The sequence below is a fragment of the Taurulus bubalis genome (genome assembly GCF_910589615.1).
Source record: "Taurulus bubalis genome assembly, chromosome: 9".
Taxonomy (NCBI): domain Eukaryota; kingdom Metazoa; phylum Chordata; class Actinopteri; order Perciformes; family Cottidae; genus Taurulus; species Taurulus bubalis.
The window spans coordinates 17,084,650-17,103,858 of record NC_136597.1 but is presented as its reverse complement, the minus strand read 5'-3'; the positions used below and the strand labels follow the sequence as shown (position 1 = coordinate 17,103,858).

At 41.5% G+C, this 19,209-nt stretch overlaps 1 protein-coding gene across 1 annotated transcript in view; it reads left to right on the top strand.

The window, feature by feature from the left end:
- megf11 (multiple EGF-like-domains 11) overlaps positions 1-13,560 on the top strand; it is a gene marked incomplete at its 3' end in the record, with an annotated part of 54,352 nt that extends 40,792 nt beyond the window's left edge. Inside the window, exons 10-23 of the mRNA XM_079223173.1 lie at positions 268-431; positions 549-651; positions 3,365-3,511; positions 4,842-4,976; positions 7,013-7,141; positions 7,747-7,875; positions 8,473-8,601; positions 8,780-8,908; positions 9,012-9,248; positions 10,476-10,636; positions 10,722-10,785; positions 12,146-12,190; positions 12,932-13,138; positions 13,385-13,560. Of these exons, the coding sequence (XP_079079299.1) occupies positions 268-431; positions 549-651; positions 3,365-3,511; positions 4,842-4,976; positions 7,013-7,141; positions 7,747-7,875; positions 8,473-8,601; positions 8,780-8,908; positions 9,012-9,248; positions 10,476-10,636; positions 10,722-10,785; positions 12,146-12,190; positions 12,932-13,138; positions 13,385-13,560 (1,955 nt within the window). The remainder of the gene's footprint in view (positions 1-267; positions 432-548; positions 652-3,364; positions 3,512-4,841; positions 4,977-7,012; positions 7,142-7,746; positions 7,876-8,472; positions 8,602-8,779; positions 8,909-9,011; positions 9,249-10,475; positions 10,637-10,721; positions 10,786-12,145; positions 12,191-12,931; positions 13,139-13,384) is intronic.
- Positions 13,561-19,209: the final 5,649 nt, after the last annotated feature.

Below are 19,209 nucleotides of genomic sequence, written 5' to 3'. Positions count from 1 at the left end.
GACTTACCAAGAGACATTGCTATCCCTAGATATGGAAACAAATACATTTTTGCATAGCAGAATAATGTTTTATCTTTCATATCCCTTGATTGATATCTTTAAACCAATCCCTCCAATTTATCCTGAAGGTTCAAACCCTAGGTTGGGAGCTACTGTATTGTACCTGGATTTTGGTTGTTTAGTTAGTTTAAAATTGTAACTGAAATACAATGTGGCTGTATCCACAATACTTTGTTTTATATACATCTCTGCTCTCTCTAACCCCAGGCTGGCAGGGTATGGACTGCTCCATCCTCTGTTCCAGCGGTACGTGGGGTCTGGGCTGTAATCAGACATGCTTATGTGGCAATGGAGCTGCATGTGACCCTATGGATGGCACCTGTACATGTTCACCTGGGTGGAGGGGAGCACACTGTGGCGAGTCCTGTCCTGTAAGTCTGTCTTTTAACTGAGCGGTAAAGAATCCTGTGGTTCTTGAACTTGGACTGTTTCATTGTGGCCCTGTGTGGAGTTTTAAAGATATAACGACGAGTGTTTATCATTGTCAGGACGGCACCTATGGGTTGGAGTGTCGTGAGCGCTGTGACTGTAGCCATGCTGATGGTTGTGATCCAGTGAGTGGCTACTGCCGCTGCTACCCCGGCTGGACAGGTCAGTATTGCTGTTAGAAAATAACTAATCAGAGCATGGACAGACATAACCACTGGGATCCAAACTATATATCCTCCTCATCAAATCAAAGACATAAGATGCTAGTCAGACATATTTATCAACCAAAACAGAAAATATGCAGGGGCACTCGTGATTTGTATTTTACAGTATGTTTACAGAATGTCTCAGCAGTGTTTTGTTAATTAAATGTTCAATTTGTTTTGCCACTGAGCCGACGGGGTATGAGAATGAGACATTTTGAGAATTGAGCTCTAAATTAATTCTCTTCGCGAACACACTGGATGCTGGTATGCAATCATGCTCATGTTGCATCCCTTATTGGTTATACACAACGTCTGAAGTGACTCACCGGGTAAATATTTGTAGAGCGAACCAAATCATTGGCCCAGAATGCTCTCTTGAGTTTCAAACATGGCCTCTGATATTTTTAGTTTTGGCTCTGTTAATTATTTACAGTTCCAGGTTATTGTGAAATCTGACTGAACAAACTGCGATATGGAGGATGTTGTAGTTATACATTTAGACGGCTCTCCATTTTATTTATTGTCGTTTCAAACATTTGTTTACAAGGAAAAAAGGTAGTATGAATGTCACAGCAAGGGTGAGGATCATTATGCTTAAAAATTAAGCCTTGCATCTGAATGTCAAATACAGGGGTCTAGCTGAGGACCTGGTCTCTGAGCCTGGGTGGATAGGTGCAGTCAGGGAGGGAATAGATTCAGCAGGAAAGGTCAAGCCTGTGAGCTCTCAGCAGCCCACTCCATTCAGCCTCCTGAGCTTAGGGCATTTATTCTGGGAAACAATGTGGGTTTTATTATCTGCAAGAACGAAGCTGGCAAAACAGGCCTCATGCTCTGAATCCTGCACAAGTTGGGGCCATCTGTCAGCCTTAATTGAGTCACCGGGGTGCAGGGCTGGGGGCAGCGTGCAGCCCATTGGGTCGGACAAACACTCATACAGTACGTACGCACTTGGATCGCAGAGGCTTGACAATGGGCTCTCTGAAGGAACGAGCACCTAGAGAGAGGAAGATGTCTGTTTCGTCACGGCATGGAATAAAATGGCTATTTACAAAAATGGACCTATCTTTTTTTCTGTAAACACTGACATATCACTGAGCATGCTAGCTTCAGAGTTGTTATGGCATCCTACCTTGGTGTCAACTTTCTGTTTGTTTTATTGTGGGTTTTTTATAAACTGTCAAGAAACTTGACTCTAGGAGTGTGTCCAGTAAGTCGTCTCTGACCCACATAGTTGTTGCTGAACTGTCGTAAGTCTGACATCAGCCGATACAAAGATGTAAGAGAGCGCTGTGACTGGACACTTGATGCATAGGCTTCATGCTAGTCTATGTTAAATAGGACTTCACCTTTTATTTGCAAAGAGAGTCCATGTCATAGAGCAGGCAATGTGAGTGTGTGTTTACATGCACTGAGAGAGAGACTTAAAGAGGGAGAGAGAGGTTTGCTTTTCTCTGCTCACTCTCTACAAATTGGATAGTGGGACCTCTGGCACTTCTCAGTGAAAAGCCTCCTTTGAAGACACTTCAGTTCTGGCTTCTCTCACTCTTTCTTCTTCTCCCTCGCTAGGCTTCCAAAGCCCCTCTGTTTGTCACCATTAGACTGAAAAGTGTGATGCTCTGTCCGCATTCATTTTCTGACAGTAAAAGCAGTCAGTTTTTTCTGCCTGGCCTAGCAGAACCTCAGACACACTTGCTCAAGCCTTGCCCTCCTTTTGATGTGCATGGCCGGGCCTCAGACTAAATCACCGCTACCATGCCCCCTCCTCATCAGCACTAACATTTCCTCTCCTTTACTCCTCCGTTCCAGCCCTGAGGCGCCCTGGTTACTGTATAACATCAGTCCCCAGAGTTTAGCCCAGGTTTAATTCAAAGGTACTGCACTAATGCTGCTTTAATGGCCACACCATTCTCAGATATTCTCACTCAAAGAAAATTTCAAATGAGGTTTCGAACTAAGGGCTGATGCTTGAAAGGTTGCAGAGTTTGTGCATGTGTGTGAATATCTGACTTGAAGTGTGCATATGTGCCTGAGTGTTTGCAACGATATATTTAATTTTTTGAGCCTGCATGTATGTACAGTACATGTGATTTACCCTTTTTTGAAGGCATGGTTAGGACTGAGAGAAAACAGGCTGTTTCGATGTGCTAATGCATTCATGTGCACAGGGAGAGCACTGTATGGATGCAGTGTTTTGCATTTGTTGGTTGGAGCTGCGCCAAACACACAGTGACACTTCCAGACTGTGCTCTGGTAGCCGAGTATACTTCCCTTCGGCTCTGTACACTACCTCGGCTCGGCTGAAAGAGAATGGGAGACAGGCTGGGCTTCTCTGGAGACCCAACCCTGTTAATCAACACAGTGCACTGGCAGGGAGCCCCAGTCAGATCAAAAATAAAATACATTTGGAAAGGAGAAACAAGTCTGAAAGAATGGGCTGAACTAAAAAAAAAAACACACTCCAAACAGCAGCCTCTTCATTCAGGACTGAAATCAAGCGAGGATCCATGCTGGGTGAATAGCCCTCCACAGATCCACTGTGATCAGGCATTGTGAATGCTGTTCTTTGATGATGTGTTTTTGCAGATGGCAGGCTCTTTCGAATATTTCAGGCTACCACACTTGGCCTTCTTAGTGTGCATTCGCTGAATATTCTTCTAATGTTCCCGCAGGAATCCACTGTGATAATGTGTGCCCACAAGGCTTCTGGGGACCCAACTGTTCAGTCAGCTGTTCCTGTCAGAACGGAGGATCCTGCTCTCCAGAGGACGGTACATGTGTGTGTGCACCTGGCTACAGGGGGACGTCCTGCAAAAGAAGTGAGCCTCTTTCTTTTCTTTTTTTTTTTTCAAGCAATCTCTCTTCATCCAAAACTTTTAAGTAATACTGGCACAAGCTTTAGGACGCCGCCATAACAAACGGCTTCCCAGTATTGACCTTGCTTTGATCATTGCAGAATTGTTGAAGGGTGAGCCTGCTGAGGAGGAGCACTTAGTTGTCGGTCATAACTGCTTGAGTGTGAACCCTTCATCACTGCTATCACTTAATCACTGTGTCTTTACCCCGACATCAACACATACACACACTCCTCACCCCGCTGCCCTGTCCTCAACAACCAACGCACAGTGGGAGACTCGCAGTCCTCGTCCGATGCTCATCAGAGGGCGTGCTCACTGGGAGTGCTAGCTCTGGTTTCTGAATGGGGTCTGTCTGGGGCCGCTCTCAAGTGATGAACTCACTGATTAGGAGTGATATTCAGAGTCACAAACCTGTAAACATCAATTTGAGCGGAACGTAAAACTCTCTCTCTCTCTCTCTCTCTCTCTCTCTCTCTCTGTGTGTGTGGGAGAGGAAGTTATTACTCCTCCAAATTCAATGTTTACACAGATAATGTTCTCATCAGGTGAAAACCTCATATCTGCAGTTTTGCTGTTTTTCCTGTTGAAACTTTAATTGGAGGATTACCTGCTTCTCCAGATTATAAAGGCATATCACACCTGGTGCATCAAATCAAAAAGTTAACATAAAGTTAACATTGCATGGTTGTAAAACAGCAAACCAAGGCTGTGTTGTGTAGAAAGACCTAACTGTCTCCTGAGAATGGTGATTATTAAGAAGTAAGAATCTAAGCAAATCACCGGCTATGAAAATAAGACCATATTATACATTTTTTACGTTCTCATTGAAATGAAAATATGTTTTTTATATAAATTGCAGTCCTTATCATGGTTGCTCAGTTAATTCTATTTGCATAACTGAGCAACATAAATTGAATTACCTTTATACCTAATTTTTTACACATAAATCACATTCTTTCAGTAAACTCTGCCTTAATGCACAGTTGTGTGTTTATAGATGATCAAAACTTAACATAAAACAGACTTTCCCCATTCTCCTAACTACTTAACTACTCCATCTCTGGAAGCCGATGAAATGGGAGCGATTACAATAAAGACTGACTTTTCTGCTTTCGATCCCACCCTTTGCTGTCTCTTCTCGTCTTTTCTGCATTAATTCTTCCGGCCTTGATTTTTCTGTACTCCCTTGATCACACTGGGCCTGCCCCGTTTCATTATTATATACCCCTTGTTCCATCCAATGTTGTCGACTGATTCCCTCTGCTCTCCTGCCACGCTCTGCCGGCTGCAGTCTGCTCTCCGGGATTCTACGGCCATCGCTGCAGCCAGTCGTGTCCGCAGTGTGTGCACAGCACCGGGCCGTGCCATCATGTCACGGGCCACTGTGAGTGCCTGTCTGGCTTCTCCGGTTCTCTGTGCAACCAAGGCAAGTAGTCTTCTCTGTCCCTTTGACCTTTTCCTGCTGCTTCACTTACTGTAAAATTCATTCACGGTTAAGCTTTTAGTCAGTGCTCCTGGTAAATTCATTTTATGTTTGACATTTGTTCAAAAAATAGTTGGGGAATAACATAGATTGTAACAAAAGGTAAGACAATAATGTATAATTGTATAAGTGGTACATCAAAGGTTATCATGTGCTGATTCCTACAATAGCTAATAATATATAAGGATAATTTATATGTACAAAAAAGCACAGCATTTTGTTAGGGTACCTGTACTGTACGTCGCTTTCAGCCCTTGCTGTGCTTAGGGGCTCTAATAAGATCAAATGGATGACCGGCTGTCTCTCCCACTGGCATCTTAGCCTTGAAACTTTGAATAATGTTTTTATCAGTGTACTACAGACCAAAAAAGAAAACAACCTTCAACAGGATCCTGAATATTGCTGAGACCAACTTTTATTTAGACAAAGAACATGTCAAGTAAATGCTGCTATCCCTCTGCCTAATTCGGCATAGAGAGCTGCATGTAAATTGCTTTTCAAGCCTGCACAGAGCCAAAGAAATGGCATGTGCAGAAGAGGCGTCTTCTTGTTAAGGTTAATTGCAGAGCAACCAGACAAACCTTTTCCTTGAGTATTGCCTCAGCAATGTGGTTTGAATCACATAGAAAAACCTTGACAGAAAACATTCTTACCGTTCATTATTTTAGCCTCAGATGTGTTTGATTAAGATTTGTAAGATTTTTTGGTGTTACTTGTAAAAAAAAAAGTAGTTTTTTGTCAGTGTGTAGCCATGAGTTTTGTTGTATTTATTGAAGCCACAGACATTTTAATGGAAACTTATTTTTTTAATAAAATTCAAAGTATCATCTATTCAAAAGCGAATCGGTTGTCCAATATCAACTTGTCTAACGCTCTATGTGACCAAAGGTATCGTGTCATTGTATCCTCAAAGTGTAGAGGAAATCTGCTCTCCATCACGTGTTGAGAAATGATAACTACATATAAATGTAGTGGATTTTATTTGAATGATTCACTTCACTTTTTATAAATTACAGAAAGGCAATGGCAAACTTTTGAATTCTCTGTCATGGCTTTGAGCAATGTCTTACAAATAAAAGTTTAATAGGTTCGCTGAAGGAAGAGAAAAAGAAAGAAAAAAGAGCCCTAATTTGTCTGGACTGTATTATTGGTGAGAAGGCGTTAAGCCACAAGGGAAGAAGGTGGCCAACAACATGCACATCCCATTTCCGTCCTCACTCATCCTCTGTCCAGCACACAAAGTCCCAGCCTAATGAAGCTCTCCTAGTGTGTTAAGGCTTGAATACCAGAAGCAGCAGTATGGGGGAGCCAACCTCATGGCCTAATGACAACCTGCTTGAAGGAGCTTGAAAGAGCTCTCAAGAAGAGGGGAAAGCCAGTTGAAATGTAATCATTAAAATCACCCCACATTAAAATGAGTCAGACCCATTTATTTCACAGCCAGCCACCATATCTGATATTATTTAATACTGGGCTATTCTCTTTATATGAAACCTTTGATGTGTCTGCTGGTGCTGCAGCTGCCTGATCCTGATGGTTAGAAACACCTTGGTACAATTTGTCTCATGGGCTAACAAGAAAACACAATGGAGGCTTCATTGGAAATGAGATAATTTATTAAAGAGTGCCAGAGAGCATTGAAATATTAATTTCATAAAAAATGTATACAGTGGTCTGTGTACATGGTCTATTTTAATTCTGTGGCACATCACTCATCCACTCTAGTGAGTGGAAATGGGGCAGTTGTGCCACTGGAGGCAGTGATTGACTCCTCCTTTTGTTTAAACGGATCACTTCACTTCATGTCCACTCAAATACAACAGTATTATCCATTAGAGGAATTTGTTTACACAACCTTTCACACAAGGAGTTTGATGTCATAATATTTATCGATTTTACTAGTCTTTGCATGTCAGTGACAATATGCAGATGAGGGTTGTTTTGTGAAGTGTTTTTTTTTGTGTTTGTGTGTTTTGCAGTCTGCCCAAATGGCAGGTATGGGAGGGTCTGCGGTGAGATATGCCTCTGTACCAACAACGGCACCTGCAACCCCATCGATGGCTCCTGCCAATGCTTCCCTGGATGGATAGGAGAGGATTGCTCTCATGGTGTGACTTCTCTCCTTCCTCCTGTTTCATTGCCTTGTTCTCATAGATTTCCCCCACTCATTGTCTGTCTCCACTCCTAATTTCTCCCTCACACTTACCTTTTATATACATCAATCATTTTCATAAACCTACACATTTCAAGAACTACCCTCATCCCCAGTTGATTTAAAACTGATAACTTGCTTAAGTGATTGTTAAAATACATTGTGCTCTTTGATTTGCAGCGCTGTAGGCCAAAGATCATTAGCAGAGCTTTGAGTTGTCATGTTTTTTATTGCAATAACTACTTAAAGCAACAACAACAACAAAACTACTTAGTAGCAGATGGATGTTACATTGCCAGTGCTTTACTTTCAGTTATTTATCCTGACACATCTGCTCTACTCGTCTTGATGCAGCAATTTCCCAACTTCGAAGACAAATTTGAAGTAGTCTTGGACTTCGTTTTAAGTATATAGGCTAGTGACAGTATCGTATGTGTCGGCATTTCCGACACATACACTGACTCAAAATTCAGTGTTGTGTGCTTCATGTATGCATAGGGCATTGGGTTTGTGTGGGAGGGTGTGTGACCATGCACATGACTGTCTCTCTGGCGTCTGCAGCCTGTCCCTCTGGGCACTGGGGCCCTGATTGTCTCAACTCGTGTAACTGTCACAACGGAGCCCAGTGCAGCGCCTATGATGGAGAGTGCAGGTGCAGCCCCGGCTGGACCGGACTCTACTGCACACAGAGTGAGTCTCCCCATCCAGTTAATAGACAAACAGTGGCATCTACAGGCAATCAAACAGAACTGCAGTAGATGACAACAGATAACTGGTCAACTGGGGGATTTTTATTTGATATTTTTCAAGGGGGGGGAACAACATAAAAATAACACTAATGGTCACTTCATTCATTTGTTAATGATATATTCCAGTCATTCACCAACGGCTAGTGCATATCATCTACATCAGTCAACTAATTTGAATTACATTATCTATCACCCCCAGGGTCTTTTTATTGTGATGTCAAGCTCCTGCTCTTGTGCATGGAAATATCTTGTGTTTTCCCTGTTTTCCTTTCTCTCTCACATATATTTGTACTATTTCCAGTTGTCTTCTTTTTTATTTGCACCTATGTTACATTGATGCGTTAACCAGATTTTCTGCTGAAGCAGGAAATGTTTCATTTCATTCACATTGTCCTTTATAGAGTATGCTGCAGATACATTGAATAGTATTGATTTCCGTGTCTCCCTGCTTATATGACCTTGACTCTTTACATTGTCTTCCCCTCCCTTTGTTTTCTCCACCCCTCCCACCCCAACATTTTATACATCTCTGTCCCAGGCTGTCCTTCAGGGTTCTACGGCAGGGACTGCTCGGAAGTCTGTCGCTGCCAAAATGGCGCAGACTGTGACCACATCACTGGCCAGTGTGCTTGCCGAACAGGCTTCATTGGGACGAGCTGTGAGCAGAGTTGAGTGGGCCCAACACATTTTAGCACTGAGCAAAATTACCTTGTGGTTTTGTGTGTGTGTGTGTGTGTGTGTGTGTGTGTGTGTGTGTGTGTGTGTGTGTGTTCTATAAACACTTTGGCACCCACTCTAAGTGCTTTATTTTGATGGATGTCGTAATGCACCTCTCTCCCATGCAGAGTGTCCTGCTGGTACATTTGGATATGGTTGCCAGCAGCTGTGTGAGTGCCTGAACAATGCTACCTGTGACTATGTGACTGGAACGTGCTACTGCAGCCCCGGATATAAAGGCATCCGTTGTGATCAAGGTGAGAGGTGATCGAGATGATCGAGGCACTCCACTGTATTGCAACTCAAACGCAGATGTGTACACGGTGTTTAAACAACCCGCGTTCTGTGTTTTCTCTGTAGCAGCTCTGATGATGGAGGAGCTGAACCCGTACACCAAGATTAGCCCAGCACGAGGCTCGGAGCGCCAGTCTGCAGGGGCCGTCATGGGCATCATCTTTCTACTCCTCATCATCATGGCCATGCTCAGCCTGTTTGTGTGGTACAGACAGAGGCAGAGGGACAAAGGCCATGAGATCCAGCCCAGTGTGTCCTATACACAGGCGATGCACATCACCAACACAGACTATTCCCTGTCTGGTAAGATGTTTTACAGACCACTCAAAATATTTGCTCACGATGGACAAATGTGGAGCTGCAATGATTTAATTAATGACTAATCGAATTAGCGAGAAATGTAGTTTCTCAAGCAGAAATGGCAAACATTTCGTAGTTACATTACATTTAGCTGACGCTTTTATTCAAAGTGACTTACAATGAGTGCATTCAACCATGAGTGCAAACTCAGAACAACAAGAAGTACAATTTCTTCAAGAAACTACAGTGCTATAAGTAAGTGCTACGATGTGTGATGGAGGACCCAAACTCGGACCAGAGAGTGGAAGGAGGAACGTGTTTATTCTCAGGGAAAACAGGTATGGAGGGACAGTCAGGGGAGTTACGGGGAAATCCAGGCAGGGGACGGCAGACAGACTGGTGAACCGGGAGGACGGATGACTGCAAACAAAAAGACAGGGTCAGAGGCAAGACAAAAACAATTAGTTATAAACTCGAATCAAAACTAAACAGAGCAGCCAGGCGCCGTCTCTACTAGGTTAGTTGGACAACAATCTGGCGACGAGTGGATGAAGAACCGGGGTTGATATACTGGAAGGTGATTAGTGGATTGAAGTCACCTTGGTTGCTTGAGCAGGTGAGGTGAGTTGTAATCAGGGGGCCACGCCCCTGTGTATTGTTTTATTGTAATTATTATTATTGTTTTTAGCTTGTAATTCCACCTTGAAAGGATTTGCTACCTTTTCTTTGCTTTATATGATAGTAATCTGAATGTATCTGGGTTTGGGGTGTTCTTTGGTCAAAACAAGCTTCACATTTTATAGACTCATTTATTAATCAACAAAATCAAAATTAGTCAATCGAAAATTAGTTCCAGCCCTAATTCCACAAAGTTTGCATTTGTCCATCAATTCAACTTTACTTCTGATTAATCTTGATTATTTTACACAATACATTTTGAAATCTTAATGTATGAACAAAAGAACTGGCATGCTCAACTCAATCGTCTTTGGAGTATGATGGGTGCCGACCCAAAAAGCACAAAATTGGCAAATTAATTCATCAGCACTCACAAATGATGCACAGCAGCAAAAGGAAAGAGGCTCTTTCCAGGCTGAGCACTGATGACTTTATTTGCAGATTTTGACATCTTCATGCATTGCAGTATTTTGAAGATGGTAGACACAAAACTATTGACACACAAATAGGTATTTAGTTTTCAAACCTCTTACCTGTTGTTTAATCCCTCAGAATGTGGCAGTGCTGTAGCGATAAGGACCAGCACTGCTGAGGTCAACCAGAGCCAGGGCAGCAGTGGCCAGTGCTTCTCCAACCCTAGTTACCACACTGTGGCCCAGTGTAATGTTGTCTCAACCATCTCCAGCAACCTGGAAGGCACTCTGACCCTCAAAGTATGACCACTCTCTACGTGTACTAACATACAATTGAATCATACTACAGTATAAAAGTAACACCAAACTGTGTTTTATCTTTCAGTCAAGCACTCTGAAAAGTCGAAATGGATCAGAATGGAGAGCCTACTGCAACCTCAATGACCTCAGTCAGTTTACCTCTCTTACTTACGATGATACTCCACATACTGCCTGAATGTTTGGACTTTGTAGAAACCTTACTTCAAGGGCAAAGTCCAATGTGTCGTTAGCACATATGGGCACCGGCGTGGACACAGCCACCCTGCTGTGAATGAAGATGAACCAGGGGTTTCTTGTTAGACATAACCTTTGCTCTGGTTTTGATAAGATATGCAGGGGGACAGACAAAGATGTGGTGGGGAGGTGAATGGGGTTCACTCTGAGCTCATTAGTCCTCTTTTACTTCCCCCAGTGGCACGTTCCTCAGAGATGGGTTACGCTGGGTCAGATATTACACTTCTCGGTTGTGAATTATAGAAAATGAAGCGTCACAAAAATGATTACGATATTTTAGCTTCATAAACAGTACACTGACATTTCATAAATGGTTTATAACACTGCAATATGTTGTGAGCAAATTCAAATATTGACTAATTTATTTTCTCAAAACCTCCAACTCCTCCTTCTGTGGGCTTTATGACTGATGTCTAAACGGATAATGAATGACAAATAGTAAAACACAGTTGTAATAACATAAAATGTCTTCATAGGTGACAAATACTGTACATTCTATACACTTTAAGATGTCCATCTATGTCACTATTGTATATATTTGTTAAATGTTTATACAGAATTCATAAATGCTAAATAGGGTGCTAAAATACAGTTTTACTGAGTGTTGTGGCGATTATAAATACTGTATTGCCAGTATGAAAACTGGACTTGTACTGTTTTCAGGCTAATCAGCTTTATTGGCCATGTGTGTTTACACATACATGAAATTTGGCGTAGCTCTTCGTACTTATATACATACACAATATACAATAAACAAGATAAATATAAAAAACACTTACTGCAAATTGTTACTGTTACTGCAAATATCTATGATTCATTTTTTTGTAATGCTTGACTGAAAAATGTCCGATATCTCAATCTGCACATTTTCATTTTGTGTTAAAGCAGAGAGCATATCAATCATAATGACAAGCCCCTTTAAAAAAAAAGAAAAACTTGGATGTTCATCCTGCTGTACTTAAGTAATGGACTGATGTCGCCTTAACAGGCTTGTCCTTTTTTCATGATGTGTTGTTGTCTGGCAAGTATCCTATTATAACCACAGTTTATTATATAAGCTTGTAAGCCTCGGGGGAATGTGATAGCAAGCAGGTGAAATATACAGTATCTCCTCACATTCACGTTTCGCATTCTTCTAAATAAAGACATACTACGTTGAAATTTTTTAATGATGTACTCCGTGTCAACCCACACACATTAGGGGAATTAATTCATATTTGGTGTTTGACTATCATGTTTTGACATTTTCTACAGATGTTCAACAGGGAGAGACACAGACACAGAGAAGCTCCAAACAAGGTAAGTCATTAATGTGTGTGTGTGTGTGTGTGTGTGTGTGTGTGTGTGTGTGTGTGTGTGTGTGTGTGTGTGTGTGTGTGTGTGTGTGAGAGAGAGAGACTGTGAGACATACTGCGTGTGGAATCCTGTTCAGCTTCACCAGCACCAATATTACAAAATCCTTTTATGCTCAACATCCTGTGTGTCAATGTCCCCATTTGATTTCTATTCCCCTCAGAGAAATTCTGACCCCAAATCCCGTATCCTTATATTCTCCATGATTTATGTGAAAACTCTCTGCACTTTGGACAAGATCATGGTGGGCTGAGGTTTTGTTCCAACGGTTATTGCGCTCCATGGCTCAGTGCCCAATACTTCATTTTGTCTCCCACACTGAGCAGTTGGTGGTGAATGTGGGAGACCCAGGGGTGTGGAGAGTGGTCTGAAGGAGCTTTGCTGCGGTCTCTAATGAGGCCTCTTATCAGACTGATGAGACTGTTATGGATGAGATGAGCCTTCAACTCTCTCCCCTTTGTACTCTGATTACTATATACCACCATTAGTCACTTGTCGGAGACCAAAGAAGTACAACTTCTTCAGAATGGCAACGATAGTCATTGCCATTCTCCAGGCCGCAGACTCTGTCTGTTTAGATTTTAGTGGTGATATCAGAGTCCAGCATTAATACCACTGCAATAAGTCAGTGACAATCCATTTGTCTTTGTTGATGCTGAATATGTCCTTGTCTCGCGACTACTGCAGATTACACCAAGGGCTCCATGTGCAGCAACAGCTCCTGCTCCCTGAATAGTGAGAATCCATACGCCACCATTAGAGACCCACCAGGGCTGTCTTGCAAGCACACAGAAAGCAGCTATGTGGAGATGAAGTCCCCCTCCCACCGTGAGGTGCCCTTTGGAGGCACTGCCACCCTCCTGGGCAGTGCGAGCAGGAATGTCTATGATGTTGGTGAGTGTGTTGTTGCTCTGGTGTGTGGAGCTCAGCAGGGTCCTGCAGCTTATAGCCTCTCTGGTCACGTCCCCTGCTGTGAGCCTGTACAGACTTTGTGAGCCTTGATAAGAGGAAATGTGAGCTGCCTCTCGATTGCATGCACCTCTCCTTTGTTCCTCATCCTGTGCCTGCCACTCTTCAGCCTCAGTGTGTCTCACTTACCTCTCCGACTTGTTTCCTTCCTTCTTTCCTAAACTATCACAGAGCCAACAGTGAGTGTCCTGCAGGGACCCAATGGAATGGCCACCGGCTTCTCCCAAAGCCCCTATGACCTCCCTCGCGGCAGCCACATCCCCAGCCACTATGACATACTGCCCATGCGTCACAGCCCCACGCACACACCCCCATCACCCCCAGAAAGCCCCAGCTCCCTGCTCTAGAGGCCGAACCCTCCGCACGGCTCTGAAAGGGTGCCGACATCTAGGCAACGTTCAGCCAACTTTCAACCAACGGCCCTCCCTCTGTCTCTGAGTGTGTTCAATTAGATACTGAGATGTTGAGATGGAGGGACAGCCACAGCTCTTCTGGACCCTGCACTCTTTGGCTCCCTCACTTCCACTCTTTCTGTGGCCCTGAAGGAGGGAGGGGAGGAAAGAGTGTCAAACACACCAGCGACCATTCAACCATTTTATTTTCTTATAGAACTGATCATTCAAACTGCTGCCCGGCCTCTTTATGGACCTCCTGAAGTGGAACATAATGTTTCCAAACAGTGCTAAGGGCAGCACACATGGATTGGGCGGACAGATTATTTACAGGGAGAGAGCTATGCTCATTTTAAGCCCATGATATATGTTTACTATTCTGGAGCAGCCCAGTGTTTATAATACCCCATAAATGGAAGTGATTTTCTCCACAGGAAGGAAGGAATAGCAACCTTGGCCCTTTCAAAGCAGGTGAAGATTTACTACATGCAGACATCAGAGTTTCTGAATTGTTACTGTGTGCAGCAGCTGCAGACCACAACACAGTTGACATGAAGAGATTATGATCATTTGCTTTGAGGTGAAGAAATGTTCAGTCAAATAGAGAACTCTCTGTTCTAAATGTTCAACATGAGAGTGATCCAAGTCTGATAAAAGCATGGATAAATCGTAAAATATTGTAATGGTCCTTTTATTCACTGTTATCCAGTAATGATCACTCAGTTAAAAAACTAAGGCGTAACATTTTGTGTGTAACTCCAGAGCTTCTTTAAGTTGCAGTGTAAATGAGGCCTGGTGTATCCGGCGATGCATTCAAGTTACCAGTGTTTAAGCATTATGCCGTTACTAAGAGATAGTAACGAGAGATTGGTCTCAAGTTTGTTTTTTCTCCCCACACTGATGAGGGCATCAGATATTGTGTTGTTTTCTATGTGAAAGCATTTTTCTTGCAAATGTCTTAGTTTACATTTTTGAATTATTGTGTGTTAAGAAGGGATTACTTTGACCTTTTTATGTTTTGTATTTATACAGCTAATTGCTTTATTTATTAATTTATATTAGTGATGGTGACTTTTTATCAATGTGACACTAGAATTAAAAAAAAAAGATGAGCATGATCAGATAATGGATACCCACCGATGTAGATAACACACAATGTATCTTCTTGTGAGATGATCAGTGTCATTTTGTGTGTGTTTTTGAAGTTACTTAAATTGTTCTTTCTCTCTCTGTCGGATTGTAAATTGAAAATAAGGTTTTATCTAACCAAGTCAAGAGCCACAAAGTATTAAGAAAGGGAACCACACAGTATGTAAAAAGTCCATTTCAAAAATATTTTATGTTTGTATCATACAAATTAAATTATTTATTAATTAAACTGAATTTATTCATTCACTATGTGAATTCCATTTCACCCTCTGTAGAAGCAATAACATGTTGACAATCGATGCCCAGACAGCGATTCATTAGTGCTGGACGTTATGACATCTTTGACTAGTGTGGTGACAGTGGATCATATTTTACGTGACTGTTTTTCCTCCGGGGAAGGTTTTTTCCAATTGCTGTCATATTAATGCTGCTTGTTGTTTTGGTACATACGTTTCAAATTAAAAGCCTATTCTGCCATCAGAAACCTGTTGTGGTCAGGTTATTACCTGGAAAGATAGAAAATTAATTTAAGTCTCGTGTCGAGTGTTACACAGGATGTATCTCTCCTCATCCGCTCTAAATAAACATAATGCCAATGAACGTTGACAAGCCTGATGAATGAAGGATTCCACTCTAACAAATATGAAATGTTACTAATGTCTGTTACTGGATGCCAAAATCTTGGCCAGAAAGATCATGGCCTCACATTTTTCTTGCTTCTTGACTCATGAATTGGGACATTTTGTCAAAGTGCTCTCATGTCTCATAAGCTTTTCAGAGAGCTGATCACAGGATTTATGCATTGTAGGTTTCACAGTTCTGTATAACTTGTAATTTAAACAGAATTGTATTATTTTGAAGTTCTGTGAAGATGTTCTCAAGATGTCTTTTTCTTTATTAACCCAATTATATAATACATAAATAATAATCTGTCGCGTGATGTGAGCGTGCCCCACTGTCAAGCTGATGACCGGCCTGACTGGCGGCAGTATTGCTGGAACGTAGCACCGACCCTCCGGTTCCCCCTCAGGTAAACACCGTTAGCTCGGTTTTGTTGTTTGCACTGTTAGGTGCAAGCCACCGACTCAGCTGTTGAGAGGCAGTAGATTTGCTCCCAATTTTGCTTTTAGTAAACTTTTGAATGTTGGACTTTTACGTGCAGTGCAGTATTTCTACATATCGGTATCGCTACTTTCTGAATTCTGAATAGACTCCACAGGCGTCACCACCATTGTTGCATTTTAAATAAGTCAAAATGTGAGGGAATTCATCACAGTTTCTTGCATAATTTAGCTTAAAAAGACTATAGTTTCAAGTTTGTTTCACTTCTGACCTGTAGCCTTCATCACTACAGCAAGGTGAGTAATGAACTCATTGGAGGTGTGCAAAGACAGGATCTTTAGGGGGTGTCAAGTTACTCTTTAATTTCCTTTATTACAGGTGCAATAGACAACATATTTGATTTTTATTTTTTTTTAAATGTACTAATTTGATAGTTTTGAATTTGGATAGTCTAATCAACCTTAGATATAATAGATACAACATCATATTGTATTAACCATTTATCATGCATGAGTTGTTTGTGTCACATCATTCGAGTCATGTGTCTACCCACAACAATATAACATTAAAAAAGCAGTTTATGACATGTTACAGGACTGCAGTCTATTCTATGCATGCACTGACCTCCTAGCACAGTTATTTAGTGACTTTATCCACAGCATGGATACTATACTATTCATGAAAACATGCATCTTATGCAGTTAAAACAGTGTAGTGTTACGTTAACCACAGTAACTCGTAGTAAGAAGCAGCCTTTCCAAGCTCCACATGACAGACATGCTGCCCAGCTGACAGCCAACAAGCCCTGAGTGATGCCCCACTGCAAGGAAATGCAGCCAGTAAATCAAGAACCCGATGGAGCAAATACAACCGAACACTTCAGAGACAGCTAGAAAGAGAGAGAAGCATGAAAAGACGAGGTCACACACGCAGCGGGAGAGAGAAATTTCAATTTTGCAGCTTGTTGAATGTCCTTCCAACAATTAATGTGATTTCTCACAGCTCGGAGGGAACAGAGATTTAATTCAATTTATTAGACATCAGATTGAGACTGAAAGGTGAAAAGCTCAAACTGTGAAAATCAATTGTCTCCCAGCACGACTTCCTACTAAAAAGGTGCTGAAACTAAGACTTGTGTTTAAATGCTGCTGGAGAGCACTGAGACACTGAAAAATAAAATAAATAAATAAAGATTTTTGATTTACTGAGCCTTTCCTCATCTGGATCAATCTGGATTAGGTTTAAATGCAAAGTGCATTGGCTATTACATATGTACTTGTAAAGTTATTTCCCTTGTCTGCTCCAAGGATTAAGAGTCTCACTGACACATTCACATCTGTACACAACCATACTCCATCATTTTTAATTTCAGCGTCAACTGTTTCAGAGGAAGGATTTGTTTTCTTTTCTCCCGCATTTACATTTTAGGTATGAAATCAATCCTAGCCGGAGAAAAAAAAACACATTCCTGTGTGATACAATGAATAATTAAATTGTACAGAGTTAGTTGCATATTATCACCCAATGATATTTACATTTTGCAAAACATGTTTTCTGGTGTAACATTTCATTAAATAAACATTGAAATTCTTAAAGCAACGAGAATTTGTAATAAGTAATATAATAAGAACATTGAACAATAATAAATAAATAAAACCTACAAGAAAAAACACCCACCTCACACAAACTAGCACAGGCAGTATGAATGTACAAGTTAAATATCAATAAACCCTCATTCTCCTTGTCGTAGAAGTAGACAAAAAGTGCACAGTACCTTTTGATATGTTTAAGTGAATGTGTTAAATCCCAAAACATATGTATGTATGTATGTATGTATGTATGTATGTATTTGAATAAAGGTTAACAGACTAAAGAAAAGGGTTTTCTGGAAAATAGTATGTTTATCTGTTATATAAAGCCCTTTTCTACTAATCTAACAGACAATTGTAACAATTGTTGCATAACAACCAACAGCAAAAAAGAGTGCATATTTCTTTTGAGACCAAAGAGGCTGAAGAGGGTTCATAGTGTAGGTGCAATTTAAAAAAAAAAAAAGATGTTAATGTATCAATTCGAGGTAGGACTGTCTGCAGGCTGATTTATTAAAATGTAAAATATTGCAGAGCCAAAGAAGAACTGCAGGGACGTTCGCTTACTAATGCAGGCCTTGGGCATAATCCTTTCTGCTGCAGTCAGCCTGTCAGCTCCATCTTTCAGCCAAAGCTGTTTCTCACAGAGGCTGCCACTGGGAAGAGGCTGTACCTCTCAATGCTCTGACAGTCTCACCTTTATTTTATTCTCAAGAGGCTGTACCCGGATGCTGACCACACTGCCGCTGGATAACCTGTCACCTTCACTTCAGCCTGACTTCAGCTGTTTAGAGCCAGAGTGGTAGATTTATGTGGGGTGAGGAAAAATTAACATAAAACATTTTTGAAGGTGCTGACACATGACTACATCTGTTAAAGTGTTGTTTATTCCAGAAGAAATCAGGAGTTTAATCAGTGCGCCGTTTAGTAGTCCATGTGCTCTGCTGTGGATGAGTCCAGCGCTCAGCTGCAGATCGTCATTGCGGTCACGTCCTGCTACAGGAACTGTGAGGATCCATCACACTAGAACTGAATCTTTATTTAGCCACTCTTAATGCATAATCAGTATTCATGCCAGTGAGGGGGATCGTTTTCACTTCTTCCATGTCTATAACTGCTCCCAAACTCTGATCAAAATGTACGTTGACACACATACACACCAATAATCCCTTTAAAGACAAGTCTAAATTAGAATAAATAGAGAGGTCAGGAGGACTTGGTGAGAACACTGGACGTTTACATATTAGTTTAGGCTGAGACTTTTCAGATATTTATCTGTGAAAAATTGGATTTCTACTTTTGTCACACGTTTGGAAGAATTTAGCAATATCATCTATATTCATACACTCGCTGTAGATTACGCCTATTTACTGAGGTGGGTGAAAGGGTTAATTATTATTAAACTAATTTGAGTTTGAATTGTTTACCCCCTTTGAAGGCCAAAGTGTATCCAATCCAAAGGCATATTGTGAATGTTGTCAAGATTTTGATCAGGCAGCTAGAATATCAGTCTTAGGTGAAGCTGGGTGTTTAGGCTGTATCTCTTAATGACAGTTCAAAGGGCTTCACCATGCCAACATTATGAAAGAATGAGAAAACCCTTCTTTTTCATTGGCATAGTCCCTTCCTGAGAACAATACAAACTCCTGCAAGAAAGTATTCAATATAAGTGGACTAAAACAAAAGAAAAACGAAATGTGTTCAGAAAGAAAACATGCTGTTCCGCCTATTGGCCACCAGGAGGAGACATTGTGACCAAGTATGAGAGAGGAGGAAGAGGTGAAACCTGTGACGAGTGAGTGCA